General features: G+C 44.7%; 1 protein-coding gene across 3 annotated transcripts; it reads left to right on the plus strand.

Moving 5' to 3' along the window:
- Positions 6,679–12,294, plus strand: LOC8056218 (chromatin remodeling protein EBS). 3 transcript variants are annotated; one of them, XR_002450472.1, is made up of 6 exons: positions 6,682–6,890; positions 6,991–7,333; positions 7,443–7,511; positions 9,358–9,496; positions 11,463–11,605; positions 11,823–12,294. XR_002450472.1 is itself a non-coding variant. In XM_021454695.1 (5 exons), exons 1-5 carry the CDS (start codon positions 6,818–6,820, stop codon positions 10,831–10,833), a joined length of 906 nt encoding a protein of 301 aa, XP_021310370.1. In that variant the 5' UTR covers positions 6,679–6,817; the 3' UTR covers positions 10,834–11,453. The 3 variants fall into 3 exon arrangements, 2 of the variants coding, with proteins under 2 accessions (XP_021310370.1, XP_002460174.1); XM_021454695.1 differs by lacking the exons at positions 11,463–11,605; positions 11,823–12,294 and adding an exon at positions 10,552–11,453 and having other exon boundaries at positions 6,679–6,890; XM_002460129.2 differs by lacking the exon at positions 11,463–11,605 and having other exon boundaries at positions 6,687–6,890.

Consider the following 22,028-nt stretch of genomic DNA (forward strand, 5'->3'; position numbering starts at 1 on the left):
CCGCATTTCAGGTTGAATCCAAGTCAGCAGGGGTAAGTGAAATGTTCGTCCTGCCCTTCCTCTACCTCCTCTTGCACACACCCAGACACCTGTCCCTGCTATAGTTTTCCAAACAGGCGGCACGTCGCTACACGGCACTAGCACGGTGCTGGCACGGCCCTATCAAGCACGCGTGCCAGCCGTGCCGTGCCGAGCTCCAGGCACGGCCACTACACTAAGGGCGAGAATTAGTGTCGTGCCGTGCCCAAGGGCACGGCAGCCCGCCAGTGAACATTAGTGTAGTGTCATGTCCAGGCACTAACACTACAAAAACATGCAAAAAAACTCATAAAAAATAGCAAATTCAATGAACTTCTCAGAATTTGAAAACAGAAAAACAGGCAGAGATCACAAAGACACAAACATAACAAAAGAAGGGGGCTATGCAATGGCTGCCTCATTAAAAACCTGTCTAGGTAAAACTCACCCTTGTGAGAAACCCTAGACAGGGAAAAAGAGTGCAGCCAGCCCCAAATTAAATGTTCATTACATCAACCAAGGTCCAAAGCATCCACATCCAGAGTTTTAAGATTACAGAACCATTACATAAATGAAATGACTAATCAAGATAAAGGTCTTCAAAGGCAGCCTCCAGTTCTTGTCCTTCACCATATGTTGTAGCTTTGATTCAGCAGCTTCCCAATCCTTGATGCATGCCAGTGCCTCCACAGTCTCAGGATTCAACCTTCGCCGCTGTTCTTCAAGGATCCTGCCACTTGTGCTAAAAGTAGATTCTGAAGAGATTGTAGAAACAGGCACACTAAAAATGTCTTTAGCTAGGGTAGAAAGAACAGGATAAGTTAGTTTATGTTGATGCCACCAATGCAAGAGGTTGAAGTCATCATCATACTGACTGACAGTGTCACAATCCAGATAGGATGTGAGTTCAGATCCAGTAGATGAAGAAGAAATTGCTGCATGAAGCAAGGTAGTAGCAGAAATAGAAGTACATCATCATCATCATCATCATCATCATCATCATCATCATCATCATCATCATATATATAACTTTTGTATGCAGCAATTCTTTGGTTAGAAGCATTAAGCCATGATATTGCAGTTCTAAAAGCATCAAGCATAGGAGTAACAAGAACAAGAGCCTCCTTCACTATCAGGTTTATGATATGACAAGCACAGCATTGATGCAAAACAAATCAGCACCCAAGTACTCCTTAAGTATAGGTTTTAGTGCATCAATGGCTTTAGTGTTAGCAGAAGCATTGTCTAAAGTTACAGAAAAAACTTTGTTTTGTATGCCATAATCATTAAGCACAACATTAATACGATCAGCAATGTTCTCAGCATTATGTGACACATCAATAAGCCTTAAACCAAGCACCCTTTTTTCAAGTTGCCAATCAACATTAATATAATGAGCAACAACAGACAAGTAATATTGTTTAGCATTTCCAGACCAGATATCAGAAGTAATAGCAACCGAAGAAATAGCACTACTCTTCATAGTTTCTATCAGAGCATCACGCTTACCATTGAAATACTTAAGTAAATCTCTACCAGTAGTTTGCTTAGAAACAACTTTAAATCTAGGGTTATGTGCAATGCGTATGTATTCTTCCCATGCCTCAGTTTCCCCAAGTCTAAGAGGAAGGTCTAGTCTAGCAAGCAAACGAACAAGCTGAACACGAGTTACCTCAGAAGAATACTCCCAGTTACGAGCAACACCATCTTTAGTGAAAGTAATGTGGGACTGAGTAAGGCGAGACTTCTCCTTTTTCTTCTCACAAACGTCCATATGATGCATGAGGTGGTTAGTTCCAAATCTAGAATACCCAGTGTATTCTTTACGACAATGAAGACAACGAGCGCCATACCTGATCTCCTTACCATCTACCTTCTTGAAGAGCTTCTCAAAATCCTCCCAGCATTTTGAGGTAGAAGGGCGTTTACCCCTAATGCTGCAGGCATCAGCAGCACCGGTGTTGCCGTCAGCAGCACCGGCGTTGCCGTTAGCAGCACCGTCAGCAGCATGGACCTCGATTGGGGCCACATCGTCGTCGACGGGATGTGGGTGGGCAGCAGAACCCTCGAAGAGCTCCTCGGCAGCACGACGGCCCAAGAGCTCCTCGTCATCCCCAAAGAGATCGTCCTCATCGTCTCCGGTCATCTCGACGATCTCATCCTCTTCTGACATCTCGTCCGTCTCCGGTCCCTCAACGCCAAATCCTAATCAACATCAAAACAAAAGAGTGAATTAAAACCGTTGCTTGATGAGATCTAAACCCTAACGAACATCCAAACCCTAACGAGATCTAGGGTTACGACTCACCTTGCTTGACGGAGCACCAGAGACAACGGCGAGGACGTCGTCGCCAAGATCCGGCACCCTGGTACCTCAACGCATCAAAGCAGAGCACCGAACCTGCCGGAGTCCGGCAACGGCGGCGTCGACGACGGAGACGAGAGAGAGAGAGGATAAGAGGAGATGGATGAGGTTACATTCACATTGACTTGGAGCAAGGAAGAAGGGGGTGGGGGATGTAGATCCGTGTGTCAATCAGCTGCCGTGGCCCTCTTGCTTCTCACCGGACGAAGGGAAGAAGAAGGTGGATTTAGGGTTTCAGCCGGGGACGAGACGCCGCATCGAGAGCGAGTGGAAGAGGAGAGGGCGAGAGGCCGGCCGAGGGGGGAAATGATTTAGGGTTTCAGTGGAGGAGGGGCGGCCGCGGCGCGCGCCTTATATAGTGCCGACCGTTTAAGCGGGCCGTGCCCGGGCCGTGTCACCGTGCTGCCATCGCGGCCCAAGCACGGGCACGGTGCCGAGCCGTGCTTAGCACAGGCACGAGGCAGGCCGTGCCGGGCCGTTTTCGGATCAGGCTTTTTTGTGCCGTGCCCGTGCCAGCCCGCTAAATTTGGCCCGTTTGGGAATCTATAGTCCCTGCCACGGTGGCTCTGCCAGGCCACGAGCACCAGCGCACCATGACGGACTCGAGCTCCAGTAAAGTGAGGGTAGACCCGACAGCATGGGATGCGGATGCCGGCAGCCCCTGTCCGAAGGCGAACTCCTCGGCGGAGCGCTCCATGAACGGTGGCGGCTAGCTGGCGGAGGTAGGCACCATGAATGGCGGTGGCTGGCGAGTGTAGCGGCTGGCATGCAAGCACGGGGAACGGGTGGGCACACGAGCGCGGAGGTGCAGCGGGCGCGCTCGGTGGCCGAGCGGGCGAGCGCGTGGGGCGGCCGGCTCTCGAACGTGGAGGCGCGGGCGAGCGCGGGGCTACCGACGAGCGCACGCGGCGGCGCGGGCGGATGCATTGGGCGGCCGGCGCCTTCTGCTCTCGTCATGGCCCGGCCCCATCCTGCATGCCCTGTTCGTTGCCGCTTGCTGGACAACGAAGCCGAAATAGAGCTCCCATGCCGCACGCACGCAAATTCAGGGCGCACGCTTGGGTGAGGCCGGTGCCGAGTGCCAAGCCGAGCCATCTGCCCATCTCCGTGTCACTAGGCGACAGCAGCGAGGTGATTCCAGCGCGGACGCATCCATGAACCGGATAGGTTGCCACCGTCGGCTTCCACCCTGGCCACGCCGCGTTACGCGCAATGCTCACGTCGTGCTTGTTGCCTTTTGCCGCGGCCGTAGTCACGGAGAGCCCTCGACGGCCGTAGACACGGAGAGCCCCGAGGCCGTTGAGACGTGTACGTCGTGCTTTGCTTCAGCCATGACGTCATGGTGACATCATATGCGCTCTTTTTCCATTGAAAAATAAATAACAAATGTCTTTTAAAAAATATAAGTATACGTATCTCAGCCTCCAGCTATCCTAACTGTTCATTCATTAATCTATGGCCTGGGCGAAAGAAAGAAGGAAAGGGCATGATAGTCTTTTCGCATGTGGATGATGACTCAGTATCGTCGTGGTATTTTTGTATCTATGTTCTCTATAAGCTGGTAAAAATATATTGGCAACCGTTAAGATGTTATCTGAGGAGGTGTCACTCGTTAAGATGGTAAAAAGTTAAATCTCCCGCACACCTGGAGCACGCGACGCGAAGGAATCAGTTGCGGCGCGGGAGAGAAGTCAGAGTCGCACGCCTGGAGCATGGGATCGCTCGGATGAAACTTTCCCCCTCAACGCTGGTTTCACGCGCTTTTCAAGTTGTTGGAAACGGTGTACGCTCGTTTCGTGGGGATGAAACGTATCCCCTCTCTCCTACTTGTTTCATGTAAAAATTCCAAATATGCTGATGTGACAGTATATTTAATGTGCATGAAACTCCTCATAAACTCCATTGAGACTGGCCTAACTAAACTGAAATGCTTCACGTGTTAAGTATGTAGAACTAAAAGAAAATGTTTATCATGCGGGTGCAGCGTAGCGCGCCTGATGTAGCTATGGATCTAAGGCCAAAAGGCCATTATTGAACATCTTAATTAGTTATATCAGTTTTGCTCCTATAGCTAAAAAAAGAGACGCACGACCCATTTGGATGCTGTCCAAAAGCTATCGGCAGCCAAATCAACGAATAGTACTTTTAATCATGATTTTTCAGACAAGTGAAGAGTCTCAATTTCCTCTCAACATGCTACTATAGCAACATCAGCTGCAACGGAAGTCTATTCCTTTCTTAAAAAACCATGACTGAAAATATTATTTGCTGATTTACAGTGAGAGAAAAATACTGCTAACAGATAAATTCAAGTGAAATACTTTAGAAAGCTATATACAGATAAGGATCCAGTGAGCTTCACTTTTGCGTCGAGTTCAATAAGCCAAGTTACACTTGAATGAGAAAAATAAAGAGTACTATACTACGTTGTTCTTTAGTATTTTTGAGGCGCTAAATCTAAATGAAGCCTAAACATAGAACACCAGTTTAGCAAGGATTCAAATCTCAGTACAGCTTTGACACCTATTTAAGTAAGGATTTAAATCTCGATATATATAGTTTTGAGAACAAAATCTGAGCAATCAGATACATTTCATCAATACTTTGGCCTTGTTTAGATTTTTTTTTGATTTGGACCGTAGCACTTTCGTTTGTATTTGATAATTATTATTCAACCATAAACTAACTAGACTTAAAAGATTCATCTAGTAAATTACAGACAAACTATGTAATTAGTTATTTTTTTATCTATATTTAATGCTCCATGCATGTGCCGCAAGATTCGATGTGATGAGAAAGCTTGAAAAGTTTTTGAATTTTAAGTGGAACTAAACAAGACCTTTAGATCCTGTTTTGCAGGGCTTATATTTGCAAGAAGCTTTAACATAAATATCACTGAAGCAATTTTTAGATGGCTTTATTTTTTCATATAAAAACACTTTTTCCTTCAAAAATAATTTTTCTTCCATACAATTTTTTCGTAGAGTTATTTCATGAGCTAGCGTTTGACAAAATCCTTCGAAAAGTTGTGCAAGAAGGCCTAAGTACCGTGTACCTTATCTGAATAAAATATTGCATATTTTATATTCTTATTGTATATCTTTTAGTGTGAATTTAATGAGACAAGTACCACAAAACAGATACTATAGTTGAGGATGTCTTTAATTTTATCTACTCTCTCCACCCAAAGCAAAAACGTTTACCATTCGAATTTTGTACAAATTTTAGTGCAAATTTAATGGGACAAGTACCGCGAAAACAACCCTAATCTATTGTATTCAATGAGGAGAGAAGCTCTCCCCGTCGTCTCGCGAGGGTGGGCTCGTGCTCTGAGATTTCCTCGCCGGCTGAAGACACGGTGTACGGGCTGACTACTCGAGTCGACGAGTTTGCGGATCTAATGCAAGCGCACGCACGGAGGAAGTTGAGGGCACGTGCGAAATGAGTTTTGCACGCCATCAGACTCAGTGAGTGCGGCGACAGTAGTGACGGCGGGTGCGGCGTTGGGGCGGAATGGCAAGTTCAATCAAGCTGTTGCGGCATCGACCTTCCTCCATACGCTGTAGGTCTAGCTGAGCAGCGCCCTCTTCCCCTTGGGCCGCGGATCTGGCTCATCGACGGCGGCTCATCAACGACCTTCTCCTTTTGGCCGTGGATCTTGCTCAGCGGCAGCCCTCTTCCCCCTTGGCCATGGCAACGGCCCAACGGCTGCATTAACTTCTTCTATGGCATCTGACACAGCTGTACCGGCAGCAACGACTCCTCGGTAGTCCTCTTCTCATTTCGGGCTTCAATTCCATCCGTTGTCATCAACGACATGGTGTGGTTGCTATGAAATGTTTTAGGAAGATACAGCATACCCTTTTTTTCTCAAATCTAGCATTAAATAGTTTACACACGATAAAATAGACTATGATTGTATGTGTTGTCTTTTTATCTTGTCTATATGATAAACTCGAGGTGTTTATAGACAACGCATCCGTGGACTGTACATGCCCTTATATATCTACCGGCATTTCGGCGCAGAAAAAGGACGGCGCCACCCAGCACCTATCAATCAAATCAAATCAATCAAATTCTTGAAGATCACGACCAAGAGGTTAAAAAAATATCTTGATGGGTTCACTCTCAGAGCCCACACAAGCACCGAACATTCTAGCTCATGGTGTCAACGGCAAAGCGGACCCATCAAATCCGCCGTCCAAACCAGCAGACCAAAGAGGCAGCCCTCCATCGGACGGCAGAGAGCAGCCGTTCGCCACTTGGATTCAAACGCCCCGTCACTCTAATCGCTGCAGAAACTACCAAATTACCCTTGGCCTGCTCCCTCAGTCTCCTGCTCCGTCGGAACGGACAGCCGCGGCCATTCCCCAGCCCACCTCTTGCTGCACCCTCGCGCTGCTAGGGTTTGCTCGCAATCCAGCCGCCTCCGCCATGGCCAAGACGAAGCAAGGGAAGCGGGACGTCGACGCCTACACCATCAAGGGCACCAACAAGGTGGTCCGAGGTAAGCCCTTGCCCGCCCGTGCTCTTGATCGACGCCGTCGCGTCATGCTGTCTAAGATTTGAGCCCTGACGGGTCCGGCTGCTGTGCGTGAACCGTGAAGTCGGGGACTGCGTGCTGATGCGGCCGGCGGACACGGACAAGCCGCCGTACGTGGCGCGGGTGGAGCGGATGGAGTCGGACGGGCGCGGCGGCGTCCGGGTGCGGGTGCGCTGGTACTACCGCCCCGAGGAGGCCAAGGGCGGCCGCCGCCCATTCCACGGCGCCAAGGAGCTCTTCCTCTCCGACCACTTCGACACGCAGAGCGCGCACACCATTGAGGGCAAGTGCATCGTTCACTCCTTCAAGAGCTACACCAAGCTCGACAACGTCGGCCCGGAGGACTTCTACTGCCGATTTGACTACAAGGCCAGCACCGGCGCATTCACCCCCGACCGTGTCGCCGTGTACCGAGCTCTTCCTTTTCTTTAACCTTTTGTCATCAGTTCGTACTGTCTCTTTGCTTGTGATGTAATGTGGGATTGCTTGTCTTATGGCATCGTTTTGTATGTGAAGGTATTGCAAGTGTGAGATGCCTTACAACCCGGATGACCTCATGGTGCAGTGCGAAGGATGCAAGGACTGGTAAAATCCTGTGATGAAAAACTCCACATTTTTCTCCCAATAATAATGCATATTTTGAAAGGAGTTTATGTGGTAAAATCACTGTGAAATAGCTCCAGATTTTCCCCTCAACAATGCATGTCTTGAAATTGTGCTTATGTGGTGCTTATATGAACTGCCTTTCTTCGACATGTTATATGTTTCTGCTCTCTGGCCCTATGCCTAGTTTGTCGTGCAGAATGAACTAATTAGTCTATCTCGCTATTATTTAGTTTCCTTTTGACTGTGGGACAAAGTATAAATCATCTGGAATACGATCAGGATTAAGACTAAACATTGATTAATGAACATGAGATTTCTTAGAGCCTTATGCTCCTGTGTTTACTTGGTCTTTATCTAAGATATATGCTATTCACTATTGACTAGTATTGCTTACATAGTCTTTTGTAGATATATATAGTATAGTTTCAAGAACTGTTATGATCAAGGAAAGGACTGGTTTTCTGCAAAATTTCGTAGCATTTGTCTGTTCTGTTCTGTTTTATTATACCTGTTGCGCATTGGTTTTTCTTGCTCGACAAGCAGCTATCTTAGTTATATGAACCTGATTGTGGCACATGCGATTCTCCCCAGAATACTACGGAACTAATATAGAATTGGATTAGAGTTTAGAACAGAAGGTGCCATGCAGTGTTTTTAGGATTTGCATGACCTGACATTTCCTTTTTCTTTTCTATATATAAAGAAGCTTTTAAGATGTTTGATCTACATGAATATGATTGCTTATGAGAATATTTAGACATCATGGAGTATGCTATCTCTGGATTTTGTCGCATGATAAATGTATGCCATGTGTTCTACATAATGCTGAGTTTGGGTATGGGTTAGGTGGGTCCCACGAGATTAAAAAAGCAAATCGCACATGTGTCGTCATCCTATCCGCTCGCTGCCAACCACCAGCAGTACCTTATCTCGTTCTCATCCCCAACACTTCCGCAAGCGTTGACCAACATCGGTGGCTCTGGCAGCCAGCGCCTGTGAGCGCGGCTTCACAGAATCGCAGCAGCATGTGCGAGGACGTTGTGAGGTGAGTGGCGGCTCAGGGAGCGCGGGCGCCGAGGGTTTCGGCAGCACGGGCAACCAGGGTGGCAGTTACTCGAGCAGCACAGGCGGTGGCATGGCACAGCTGGGACTCCCAGCATTGCAGGTGATGGGGGCTGCTATTCGCCTGCTCCAGCAGTGCGAGATGCACGGGAGGTGGAGACGACTCCAGCTATGGCGACGAGAGTGGCTCTTACTCCGGTGACGAGGGCGGCTTCGTCTCCTCCTTGGCTGGGAGGCGACAAGGCCAACAACGGTGGCTTCCTCCTTGACGGCCAGCACTGATCTGTTTGAGAGGGCTGTGCTTCCGATATCCCGGTGTAACCCACTAACCCACCCCTCTGGCTGGGATAAAATTGGTAGGATATGAGCTACACATTTCCCTATCCCACAGCAGCCTCATTTCCCTATCCCTCTTACCAAACGATGGAGAAGTTATCCAGCACCCTCCATTTCCCTATCCCACTCCCTATATCCCAATATCCAAACGGCACCTGAGAGTTGAGACTCTTTTTTCATTTATACATATGAGTATTATTTATTATTGTTTGGATCCAATATCATTTTATTGTTACTAACCACTATTTCCTCTTCATCCTGGTGCCATGGATATGACTTGTACATATAATCCTGTTTTTTCCCCTATATTATACGGGAGATGTTTATTCAACTTGTTAACGACATAATTATGTTTCTGATATTTGTATGCTGTTATTGCTCTTCTTTATTACCATTTTTTTAAGTATCCAACTTTTAACTCTTGTAGGTTCCATCCGTCTTGTATGGGAATGACCATTGAGCAAGCCAAAAAGATAGATCATTACATGTGCTCGGATTGTGCTAAAGAAAATGGTGCAAAGAGACCCTCAAATTCATATCCAGTTTCACCCAACTCTGATTCTAAGGTAGTGTGGTTTTCTGTCACATGACTGCATAAATTGTTTATTAATCTTCTGTGTTCATATAGTTTCTTATTTCTATTTTGAGATGATTTTAGGCTAAATCCTATAATAAGATCTTATTTTCATGTAACATGTTTTCAGAACTGGTAGTTTTGCCTGCATTCCCAAATTAATCATGATCAGTGCTTAGTGTTGAGCTGTCGATTACAAATGCTCATCCTTGCTTATAGTCTATGTTTGCTGCAATTAGCTCTTTGCGCCAAGTTGATTTATCTTGTTGAATTTTGTTTCATCTTGCACTGATCAATACTATCTCATAATTATTCAGTGCAACATCTGTATTAATCTTCATTCCGTATGCTGTTTTTGGCATACTTCAAAAGTGACTAGTTCAAGTTACTCCCTCCGTCTCAAAATAAATCAACTCTTAGAGTTGTCCCAAGTCAAACTATTTTAAGTTTAGCTAACTTTATAGAGAAGAGTACCAACATCTACGACACTCAATAAGTACACTATGAAAGTATGGGTGTGTTTGGATACCTGCATAAGGCTCTAGCCAGGGTTCCCCAATGCAAAAATCGTGTGTTTGGATGCTTGCATAGGGGTGTAAGCCTGGGCCGGCTAATGCAAAAGAACGCCCTTGGCCTGGCTTCCTGGGACGCTCCCTCCCACCGTTTCCAGCAAGCCTGGCTTGTGCTAAACCCCGGCACAGCTTTTGGCATGGGCCCGAGTGGCCTCGTTTGGCCAACGAACAAACACTTCCCTGTCGTCCAGGTGCTAGGGTTACCTCCCATTCTCACCCTCCCCGCTGCCGCAGCTCTTTCTCTCTTCGCATGGTTCAGAGTCCAGATCGGAGAGCCAGCCCTTGCGACCAAGGCAAGACCTCTTCTTGTCACTGGTATGTGCTGTATGGTGTTGGTGACCCTATGGCGGACCTCAATCCCCGTCTCCTCATGATTGCTTGAATTTCTGATGTGTTGCTGCTGCTTCTTTGATGATTGCGATGTAGACATTTTTTGTCGATTAACCCTATGTGGTGCTTTTATGTTGTCTTCAAGGGGAGAAATCCTGGTGTGTATGATAACTGGATGGATTGCCATGCACAAGTGAATGGTTTTGCAAGCGACCTATACCAGGGATACAAAACTTGGGAGGAAGCAAACCGAACTTGGTTGCCGTACAAACGTTACCAAGATCAGGCCGCAGAGATCAAAGCAGCTATAGCAGAAACCTGCAAAGCTCCAGAAAAGCCTCCCACTGTTAATTGCAGCAAAGATCTCATCATCATATTGCTGGTGGTAGTGGTTGCAGTCCAGATGTGGCTTCTGTTTGCTAAGTAGTTCAAATGATGCAAAGGACCATATTCATCAATTAGGAGTGGTAGAATGTGAACTGAATTGTGGTAATGTCGTATGTGTCATTAGCATTGGCTTGTGGCAATGTCATTTGTATCGTTCAACTAAGAAGGCAATCCATATTTAAATAGAATTGAGAGCTGGCGGTAAGGTCATCACTACAGGTGGTGGTGAGGCCAAAGGAATCCTAAACCAGGTAACCAAACACGCAGAACCCAGGTGGTGGTGAGCTAGCATTGTGCAATCCGGCAGTAGAGCAGGCAACCAAACAAAATACAAGTGCAGCCAGCCTAGACCAATGCAGCCAACCAAATAGGTCCCATTTGCATTGCAGTAGACAGGCCAGGTTAGCCTAGGCTTGATGCGGGTACCCAGGCTAGGTTTGCCAAGGCATACAAACACATATTTCATGGTGTCATAAATGTTGCTCTCTTCTATAATTTGGTCAAATTGAAGAAAATTTGACTTAGAGCAACTCTAGAAGTTGATTTATTTTGGGGACGAATATTACCTTTTTAGCTAATTGGATTTTTATGTTCGCAAGATTTTTTATGCTTTCTCATCTATGATTGGCAAAGCAAGTCTTAAACCTTGATTTCCAATCTTCTCTTCAGATATCCGAAACATGCTTTCTTTGGTGCGCAGTCAGTATTGTTTTGGTTGGAAGTACCTTATGGGCAACATAAAGCATACCATAGAGATATATGAAGCCTTGCCATTCCAATGATATAAACTACAGCTAATCAGTGAAGTTCTGGTAAACATAAGCTATGATCAGTCGATCACATGGTGAAACCAGTGGCCTAACCGTGTCTGTCATAGTGCATTGTCTAAATTTTAGCCTTTTAATTAACTTTGATTAGCATTTTTTCCTATGCATTTCTTGGTACATTAGGATGCATTGTTTCAATGGTTACATGTGGGTTTAAAGAGATTAAAATATGCTTTCTGTTCTGTCTCTTGATCATCTGCAGATTGAATCAAAGAGGCGCAAGAGATAAAATGCTGTGGCAGAAGCATCCCTGGCAAAGGAGATGCGATATTTATGGTGTCAGCTCCTCATTACTGGTGCATATTGAGATGTTGAGATGTACACTGCGAGAGAAGAGCCAAGCCAATTGTAGGACAAAACTTGTTTTTATCATTCTTCTGTGTATTCTGGGGACGTTTCCTGCAGCTTAGACATTAGTGTGATGAGTAGGTCAGTTCCCGTCGCTGCGCGTGCATGATCAGCTGCTCGAGGCGGGATAAGAAGTCGAGAAGTGCTAGAATGCTGCTGACTCTGTCGATGTAACTTTATCGGTGTGTGTGTTAACATATGCACTGGCTGGAAACGTTCCCATGTGTGAATGGACGATGCTGATGATAGCTTTGACTGTTGTTTCATAATTCAGTTAGATGTTGCGAAGAGTTGAAATAATATTGAGTTTGATCTTGAAACTTGAAGTTGAAATGTGCAGAACGGCATGGTCTTTGGCGATGAGCAGGCTAAGCTGGATTTCCGTGAGAAAACATAGAAGAGCATTCCTCAGCAGTTTTCTGTGTGCTTGAACTATCGACTCGTTTAGCTTCCTGTATGTACTTGCGAGACATTCAATCTGCAGATTTTATTTCACACCTTTAACACTGCATGCATTTGCTGGTCCGGCTGTTCTCACCATAGGTTCAGATCTCGGATCATGGTTGCGAATATGAGGACGGACGGCAGGCACATCCGTTGGCCAGTTGCAGGTAATAAGGACACTCACAATGCAAGACTCTATCAAAGAGTCCAAGATACTTAATTACATATTATTTATGGTATTTTGCTGATGTGGCAGCATATTTATTGAAGAAAGAGGTAGAAAAATAAGACTCCAAGTCTTATTTAGACTCCAAGTCCACATTGTTCGAGATAATAAATAACTTTAGACTTTATGATAGAGTCTGCATTGTGAGTGCTCTGAAAGGTCAGTGATGGTGCTATGGAGGTGGGGTAAGAGCGACGCCGCAGGAGTCAGGACGAGACGAGAAAGCAGCATCGGTCGGAGACTCGGAGTCGACGACACGGCAGTCGGCAGCCACCGGTACATCGTGGAGGTTTCATCAGTAACTCGCGTCCCACCCACCGACCCACGGCACAGCGCCGAATGCCGTTGCATTTCCATGGCACGGGCACGGCCGTGTAGCGCTGAACCGCGTTTTTGCCGGAAGTTGGTCGCATATGTAATACTCCTATAAGTTTGTTCCCCCAAAAAATATACTCCTATGTGTTTAGTGCAAAACCTTCAAGTATTCAGTGACGGAGGTTGCGTTAACAGCCCTCAGCATCAAGTAAATTATGCTCGTTTAGCCTAACTAGCAAACATACTCCTGCACTCATGGACGAAGCTAGCGGTGGGGCTAGGGGGGCTCTAGCCCTCCCTACCGCTGTTGATTCAGTGGAGCTTCTAGTGTTTTTGCTTCTAATTTTAGACACAAATTTATAAGGTAGGGTGGGCTGAGACCTTTATTTTTAGATATATTTTGTGAATTAGTATAAGACTACTTCAAGTTAATATATATTTTTTCTATTGTAAGGGGTTATAGTAAAATTAAATCGATGTAGCAATTTTGTTCAGCCCCTCCTATAATTTTTTCTGGCTTCGTCCCTGCCTACACTACAACAAAGAAAATAATGGCACAATGGGAGTAAATTATGCTTAGTCTCTTCGCTTGTCTGAAAAGCCGTGGTTAAAAGTACTGTTCGCTGATTTATCGTGTTTGAATTTGTCTAGGAATTAAACTCTATATTGTGTTTGGAAGCATGATATGTGTGGTCAAAATCTACGCCATGTCTAGACACTTAACTCGTACCGGTGTGGGAGCGAGTTACTGTACGAACCATGGAAACTCTTGGTATTCCAATTTGTTGACTCTACACCTACATGGACACGCTAATCTAACTTGTACAAGCATAAAAATAATTTGGGTCCACCCATCGGACGGTTGTGAGGTCAAAAGACAATTAAACTTTCCGCACTTTAATATTAGAAGTAGCAGACGTGCCCATATGCTGCAACGAGAATAATGCACGCTATTCGTGCTTGTGTGTTGCAACAGAAATGATGCACACTATTCTAATTCCTATAAACACATGTTGTGAGTTCAGATCACGCACTTGACAACAAATCAATTATACTTTGCATCATTTGTTCTAAGGCCATCCTCAGTGGGAGTTTTATGACACTAGCAAATATACACGTGCGACACGCACGTGTTTATAAATATTATTTCATATATAAGTGTTTGTTCGATTTTATTGGTCGTGTACAACAAAGTTCAAATCATTTGTTCGTTAGGATGCCTCAGCTGCATATATTGCTGCACTTTAACTTACACATTTTATAAACGGCTCGTGATGTTGCCCCTATGTTATCGTATTTCCATAATTTTATTGATCCATCCTCGTATAGATGGAGAACCCAAATCTTTGTACGTGTACAGAGAACCCGACATATTTTGAGTTTTGCTACTGAAGGTTTCAGGGAGATTGAAGATGAGAGCACTCATTTTGGAGTGAGCTTACTAATCATATGTTTTTAGCAATTATCTTTTCCATACTTAGCTACCTAACGTTTACTATAGGCACATACAAACAATGCAAGGGATTATTACTTTATTAATGATGCAATAAGATTGTACCTAAATGAATACATATAAAATAACATGATATAAACAAACAAGCACTTTTAGATTAAAATAATTATGACTTAAATAATGTAGTAATAATTTATTTGGCAAGTCCGTCTAAACATAACTTTATGTTTTTTTCTTTTTAGCCCTATAAATAAATAATGTTTTATGTTTTTTACGAGGCTAGACTTAAAGGTTATGCAGTGCATGTAATTTATTTATTAGTTGCATTTGTATTGATGTGCCTTGAGGACTTAGAACATCTTTGTCACAACCATATACATACATGTTGTTATGTAACAATGTTAAGACGACTACATCGTCATACATGAGTTTTATATATATATATATATATATATATATATATATATATATATATATATATATATATAGATATATTTGTAATATGCTGTTATATGACAATGTAAAACCATGCTTCCTACGTGATGGAAGCAGATTACTTCTATATATGAAAACACTTTTAATGGCTCCCAGCCAAAATAATTACACAATTAGCAAATACAACCTCCGTACCTAGCCATGGCGCCGTGCAGGGCGCTGTGCGCCAGAAGAGGATATAGCCAGAGCCCGACGTTTGGAGCACCTTTGTTGCGAGAGAGGTGTCAGCAAAGCACATGCTCTTGGCGATGAGGTCCTGCCTGCGCCCACGGCCACGACGGTGACCATCTGGCCTTTGTTGTCATAGAGGCTCTTCGCCTCTTCTCCACGAACTCGAGGAAGCCGTCCTTGCCCTCGAGGTCCCGGATGAGACAGAGTCGACGTCATCGCCGCTGGCCATGAGCTTGAAGACCCCGATGCCATTCTCGATCGGTGCATGCTCTTGACCTCGACATGCGCGGTGTTGATGGCGCGCTGCAGATCGGAAGGGGATGGGAAACGAATTGGGACTCTGGGAGGGTCTTACCGAGAGAATCTTGGTATAGGAGGAGTCTTACATCTATATAAGAGATCACGAATAATAAAGGGTTCATATAACACTGAGATTTAGATCGAACGGGTATTATGAAAGGAGAACCGTCTCAAAAAAACTCATTCTTTTATAGTGTGATAGTTTCCAACACATCTATATTTTGGAAACAGTGCAGAAGAGTTTTATCCCCATGAAACTCTCTCCATTCCCATAAAACTCTTATCACATCTCTCTCTTCATTAATATAGAGCCACATCAGCATATTTAATGTGCATAAAACTCTAATAAAACTCCATTAAGACTGACCTAATATGTCATCTTAGAATCGAACTCATCATGAATGGATCCATAGGTCATGAGTTTGGGTCATGCATTGGACAACGAATCAGTTAGGAGTCTTCCGCTAATTTATTACTCCCTCCATCCACGAAAGAATCAATTTTTAGAGTTGTCCTAAGTCAAACTTTTTAAACTTTGACCAAATTTCTAGAAAAATGCTAAGATTTATGATATCAAATTAGTATCATTAGATTCATCATAGAATATATTTTCATATGATGCACATTTTATGTCATAGATGTTGTTACTCTTTTTTATAAAGTTAGTCAAACTTAAAAAAGTTTGACTGACACAGATTCTAAGAATTGATTCTTTCGTGGACGAGAGAGTATGTACTAACAAATATGCTCATGTATTGCAACAGAAAAAAGTTATCAAACGTTCATGAAAACAACATGAATGGTACATATCTTTTTATGTTTTACTATTTTTATCTATATATCTAAACCTACCTTATTATTAACAATAAAGAACCAAAATTTTAGGCTACTTTTTTTGTCTACCTCTGAGTAAGTTGGACAAGGATTGCAATCTAAATCCATATAGAAAAAAGTAAGAGTAGATATTTATTCCTAATAGTACTAACTGCGATAAATTTCTTTAATTTGGATCTTTTTCTTCTATTTTTCTATAAATGCTGACTTTTCTTTTTTTTGGGAGGTATCTGGGTTGCCTGTGCATGTAGGGTGGTCAAAAGGAGGAACTTTTGCTTACCTAAAAGATAAAATCTGGAATCAAATACAAGGGTGGAAGGAGAAATTTCTATCATGGGCATGAAAGCTAGTGCTCATTAAGGTGGTGGCGCAAGCCATCCCAACATTCGCTATGGGCTGTTTTGGTTTAACAAAGTCCCTATGACTCTATGAGATCAGATAAGTAAGATGATTTGCTGATACTAGTGGAATGCACAGGAGGGAAAGCACAAGGATCCACCAAAGAAAACCAAAGAAAGAAGGAGGGCTAGGATTCCGAGACATACATGCATTTAATTTGGCTATGTTAGCAAATCAATGCTGGAGATTAGGGGACAAACTGGATCCACTTTGTGCTAGAATTTTGAAGGCCAAATATTATCCAAATACTTCAGTTTTGGAGGCCAAACCGAAGAGTGGGATGTCATACACTTGGAGAAGCATCTTGGGGGGCCTAGAGGTGATGAAGCTGGGAGTTATATGGAGAATTGGAGATGGCAGAAATATCAAGATATGGTCTAATCCATGGATTCCTAGAGGAATATTGAGAAGACCGATTACCCCTAGAGGGGGGCATGTCCTAACAAATGTTGCTGATCTGATAGACCCATTGACTGGCTCTTGGGCCTAGTTTAGTTCGCAGAAAATTTCAGCCCAAGGCAAAAATTTTGGCCTTTTGCCCTTTTGCAACTAAACGACCCGCCGAAACATTTGGCCTACTACTGTTCATCCAAAATTTCGGCCTGCCACCGCCGCCGCTGCGAACCGCATCAAAGCCTGCTGCCGCCCGCCATCCGCTCCATTCCCAACCCTAGCCGCTCCCGCACCCGCAGCCAAACCCTAGCCGCTTGCTCACCCGCACCCGCAGCCAAACCCTAGGCGCTCCCGATCCACCGCTCCCCTTTCCCCCCGAGACCTCGTGGCCATGGATCTCCACCACGAAGCGGCTACGATGCCGACGGCGCCGAGGAGGACCGCGACGCCGTCTTCCCTCACGGCGACTCGGCTTGGTTTGAACCCGGCCGAGGCCCCCTGCATCCGAGGAAGGCGGCTCTAGCCACCTGACCAACCGGTTAGGGTTGGACTCCTTGGATCTGAACGGCGGCGGCCGTTGGACCGGCGACGGCGCGTACCCCGACTACCTTGCTGGGTTCAATGAGGTGCCCCCCACGGCACCTCGTCCGATCCGCGTCCCCGCAAGGCCGATGACACAGGCCGGATCCGGGATGTCCCCTCCATGGAGTCATCCGCATGCGGCCCTCCCCCGTGCGACCATTGGAGGCGCATTCAGCCCGCCCCGGCCTCCTCGACATCCGGGTGTCTCCGCCGACCTCGGAGGCTCGTTCTGGTTGCCCCGTGCACCAACGCAGTCACCGAACCCACCTGCTCGCCGTGGGAGGAACCGCACCCAGCGTACACGCCGGTCCTCTTCCGACGTTGTCGATGACTCTGAAGTCGGTCGTCTACGAGTAAGACTACTTCCTTTCTTCGTATTTACCATAGCGTACAAACATTTTTTAGGTCACGGTCTAGTTCATGTTGTGCCAACTACATTCTTTATGCAATGTCAATGCTAGCATTTGTTTTTAATAATCATTTAGGCGCACAAAGACAAGGCAAACTGGTCTGCAAGGAACACAAAAATATTCTATGAGATTTGGTGCCAGCAGATTGCAACTAGAAATTGTGTCAGGGGTCATGAGTAAGACTGGATGGAGGGACCTTGTGCAGAGGTACCAAGCTGCCACTAGATTGTTCCATGACAGGGATCAGATAGCAAGTAGGATTAGGCAGCTCAAAGCGCAGTGGCAGTTCTGTAACCGACTATGCTATGACTCTGGCTTAGGACGTCGCCAAGATGGCTCTATAGATGCAGACGATGACTGGTGGGAAACAAATACAAAGGTGCATTCGTCAAAAATGTTGTTTCCTAATTTGCCAACATAGTTCCTGCAAACCTGGTTACCTAACTGTTCTCTTCTTGCAGGATCACTCTGACTGGAAGAAATTCAGGGATGATTTGCCTGAGTACCTGGACGAAATGGACACGATGTTCACAGGGAACACCGTCTATGGGACAACCGCTTTCTGTGCTGGTCAGCCATACTCTTTTGTGGCCGATGCAGGAAGCTGTGTTGAGGAGCCTATAGATGACCCCGAGTACCAGGTGACACCGCCCAGCATGCAGACGCCGAGAGGCACCAGTCCAAGCAGTGGAGCCAAGAGAGCCAGCAACACGAGCACCACAGCCACAAGCCCCAATAAGAAGCCCAGGAGCCCTGCTGTCAGGGTGGTGGACACAAACATGCAGGCGCACAACGACATAGCGGCACACAAGATCAACTTGATGCACATGTTGGAGTTCAAGAAAGAGACTCGCCAAGCTTCGCAGGACAGGATAGAGCTGGTCACTCAGATAGCTTATGACATGGGTGTCTCTGCTAAGACCCCTACTCTCTTCCGAGGGCTGTACAGGGTCATCCAGAGTGATGCTGAGATGAAGTTTTTCCTCATACTTGACCGTGAAGAAAGGCTGGCCCTCCTCCAGCAAGCTGTCGGGGTGGACAACTAGAGCCCGTGCTTTTCTTTCAGTTTTATTTTGAAGATCATGTAGTAATGGCGTAGTACGAACTGAGTTCCTCTAATTTGCTGGTGTGTAATTGTCTTTGATTCGAACTATGTTTGTGTTGTCAGTTGTGGCCATTTGCAGTAAGTTTTGCATGCATGAGGATGAACTGGCATGTGTCAGTGAAACTACATTACAATCTGATTGCATAACAGTGTGGTTCATGACTGAGGAAACTCATTATTTGTGTACACAGGAAGAGCTCATTTCACCACCTTCCAGCGTCTTGGAAGACTCTGATGATGACACCATCGACATGATGTTCAATGACCTGGCTGAGTCTGATGATGATGATGCATACTTTCAAGGTATGTATGAGTATGCCTTGCACATAGACAAGCATTTGACTAGGAGTGAGTACAGGAAACCAGCATTGACTGGATTAGAATGGGTTTACACCAAGCTGGGTGATAGGAAGCAATGCTACAACATGTTTAGGATGAACCCAACTATGTTCTATAGGCTGCATGACGTGTTGGTAGAGTCTTATGGCCTGAAGTCTACAACTAAGTCGAGCTCAATAGAGGCGCTAGGGATGTTCCTTTGGATGGTAGGTGCAGCTCAATCTGTTAGACAAGCTGAGGATAGATTTGAGAGGTCAATGGCAACTGTGTCAGCCATGTTCCACAAAGTTTTGAAGTGTCTTGTCCAGCTAGCAGCAGACATTATAAAGCATGCTGATCCAGAATTTAGAACAATGCATCCTAGATTACAGCAGCCTAGGTTCCATCCATACTTTAAGGACTGCATAGAGGCTATAGATGGCACACATGTTCCTTGCGTCGTGCCACAAGACAAGTTTATGCAGCACTTGTGCCGCAAGGGCATGACCACACAAAATGTCCTGGCTTGTTGCGACTTCGACATGCGGTTCACTTTTGTCCTTGCTGGATGGCCTGGGTCTGCACATGACATGAGAGTGTTCAGGGATGCAACGACACGCTTCGGGCATGCGTTCCCTCATCCGCCAACAGGTTCGTATTTGCATTTAATTGATTCAGTTGACATTAGCTGTTGAAATTGGAGATAGGTGGTGTTGCAATGCTGTAGGGAAATATTACCTGGTGGACTCAGGGTATACTAACCGACCTGGTTACCTAGCTCCGTACAAGGGAACAAAGTATCATCTGCAGGAGTACCGCGAGGGGCCCCAACCAGAAGGTAAAGAGGAAACCTTCAATTATGCACATTCATCACTGAGGAATGTGATTGAAAGGTGTTTTGGAGTGCTCAAAATGAAGTGGTGTATTTTACGTGAAATTCCTTCGTATGCAACCCATAACCAAAGCCAAATCATAGTAGCTTGCTGTGCTCTACACAATTTCATTAGGACAAGTGGTATCCAGGATAGACACTTTGCTAGGTGTGACAATGATGAGAACTTTGTGCCCCAAGAAGCATATGAAGACCAGCCTGAAGGAGAGGTTGTGCCTGATGAGTCCGAGCTTATGAATGCATTTCGTGACTCCATGGCCTTGGCTTTGGTGAACCGTGCCTGACAGTTTCGTTATTGTCTTGGCACTTGTATTTGTAATTCTACAGTTTTGGTTTTAGTGATTGAATGTGGATAGATTTATTCATGATTACAGGTGATTTGTTGTTGTAAATGTGTGAGGACAGGAACTGTATCAATAATGTAGACATTGTGTGGAATAAATGTTATGTGAAAGTTTTTTGATTGGAGATGAATGCAGTAATGTCATTTGCAACATATGTTGCATGGTTTCGCATGCATGCAACAGTTTGCATGAGGCACATTAATGTTCACGCAAAAAAAAATTTGCCAACTGAACAACACAGGCAAAAAATTTTGGATGTTAGGTTTTTGGGCACCAATCATTAGGTGTCAGCTTTTTAGACTAACCCAAAAATTTTGTGAACTAAACAAGGCCTTGGGATGCTGAACTGGTCAGGGATATCTTCTGGGAGGAGGACGCAGAGATTATATTGGCTTTGTCGGTGCATGAAGAGAGAGATAATACTCTTGCTTGGCACTTTGATGACCAAGGTTTATTCAGTGTCAAGAGTGCCTACAAAGTCTATCGAGATGATCTGTTGTGCAAGAAAGATAAGAAGAAATCTTGACTCTTTATTATTAGGTATACAAAGTATATAGATATATTAGATTGGATGACAAACTTGTTAAGATTTCAGCTACGATTTGTTTATTAGATAGGAATGAATAGTTTAAATATCTATAATACTATATTTATCATTTTTCTGTTTATAAAGAAAATCGAGAGATAAGAAAAAAAAGAGAAAAACAAAAAAGTCATGAAACCACAAGTATAGAGATATATACTGTATTAGATTGGATGATAAATTATTTAAGATTTTAGTCATGGATTATTTAAGATAGATATTAGCTTGGACGATATTAGGATAAGAGAAAATCTAGAAGGATGGATCGATTGAACAACTTGGCGTTGGCAATTACATGGAAGATAAATTCATGAAAGAGAAATCAATAGAGCTCGCGGTGATTAATTTAGCATATGCACAATTGATCTGAAGCTTGAACGCACACGTGAAGTCACTTCAGAGTTCAGACTCGTTGAACAAGGCAATAGACTAGTAAAATTATCCGTATGTTGCAACGGGGTGTTGACAATATCAGAAATACTCACAATTAATTTCACCATTTTAAGAAGATGAAAACTTCTTCACCCAATAATGAGGATGTCGATATGTAGTACTAGGGGTACCTCGTAAGGAAGGAAAAAAATTAGTCTGACTAGGATTCTTTTGAAGTAATCCTAGTATCATTACTATTCTGTAATCTTGGAACTCCTATCTTGTAACCGACTAGAAATCTTATCCCCTGAACTATATAAATGAGGGTAGGGTGTGGGGGTATAAATCCCTATATCCTCATGGCTCAATATAGGCCACACCATCGGAGGTGGCCCGGCTCACAAGATGAAGACGTGCAACGCAC

The sequence above is a fragment of the Sorghum bicolor genome, chromosome 2, assembly GCF_000003195.3.
Source record: "Sorghum bicolor cultivar BTx623 chromosome 2, Sorghum_bicolor_NCBIv3, whole genome shotgun sequence".
NCBI classification, from domain to species: Eukaryota; Viridiplantae; Streptophyta; class Magnoliopsida; order Poales; family Poaceae; genus Sorghum; species Sorghum bicolor.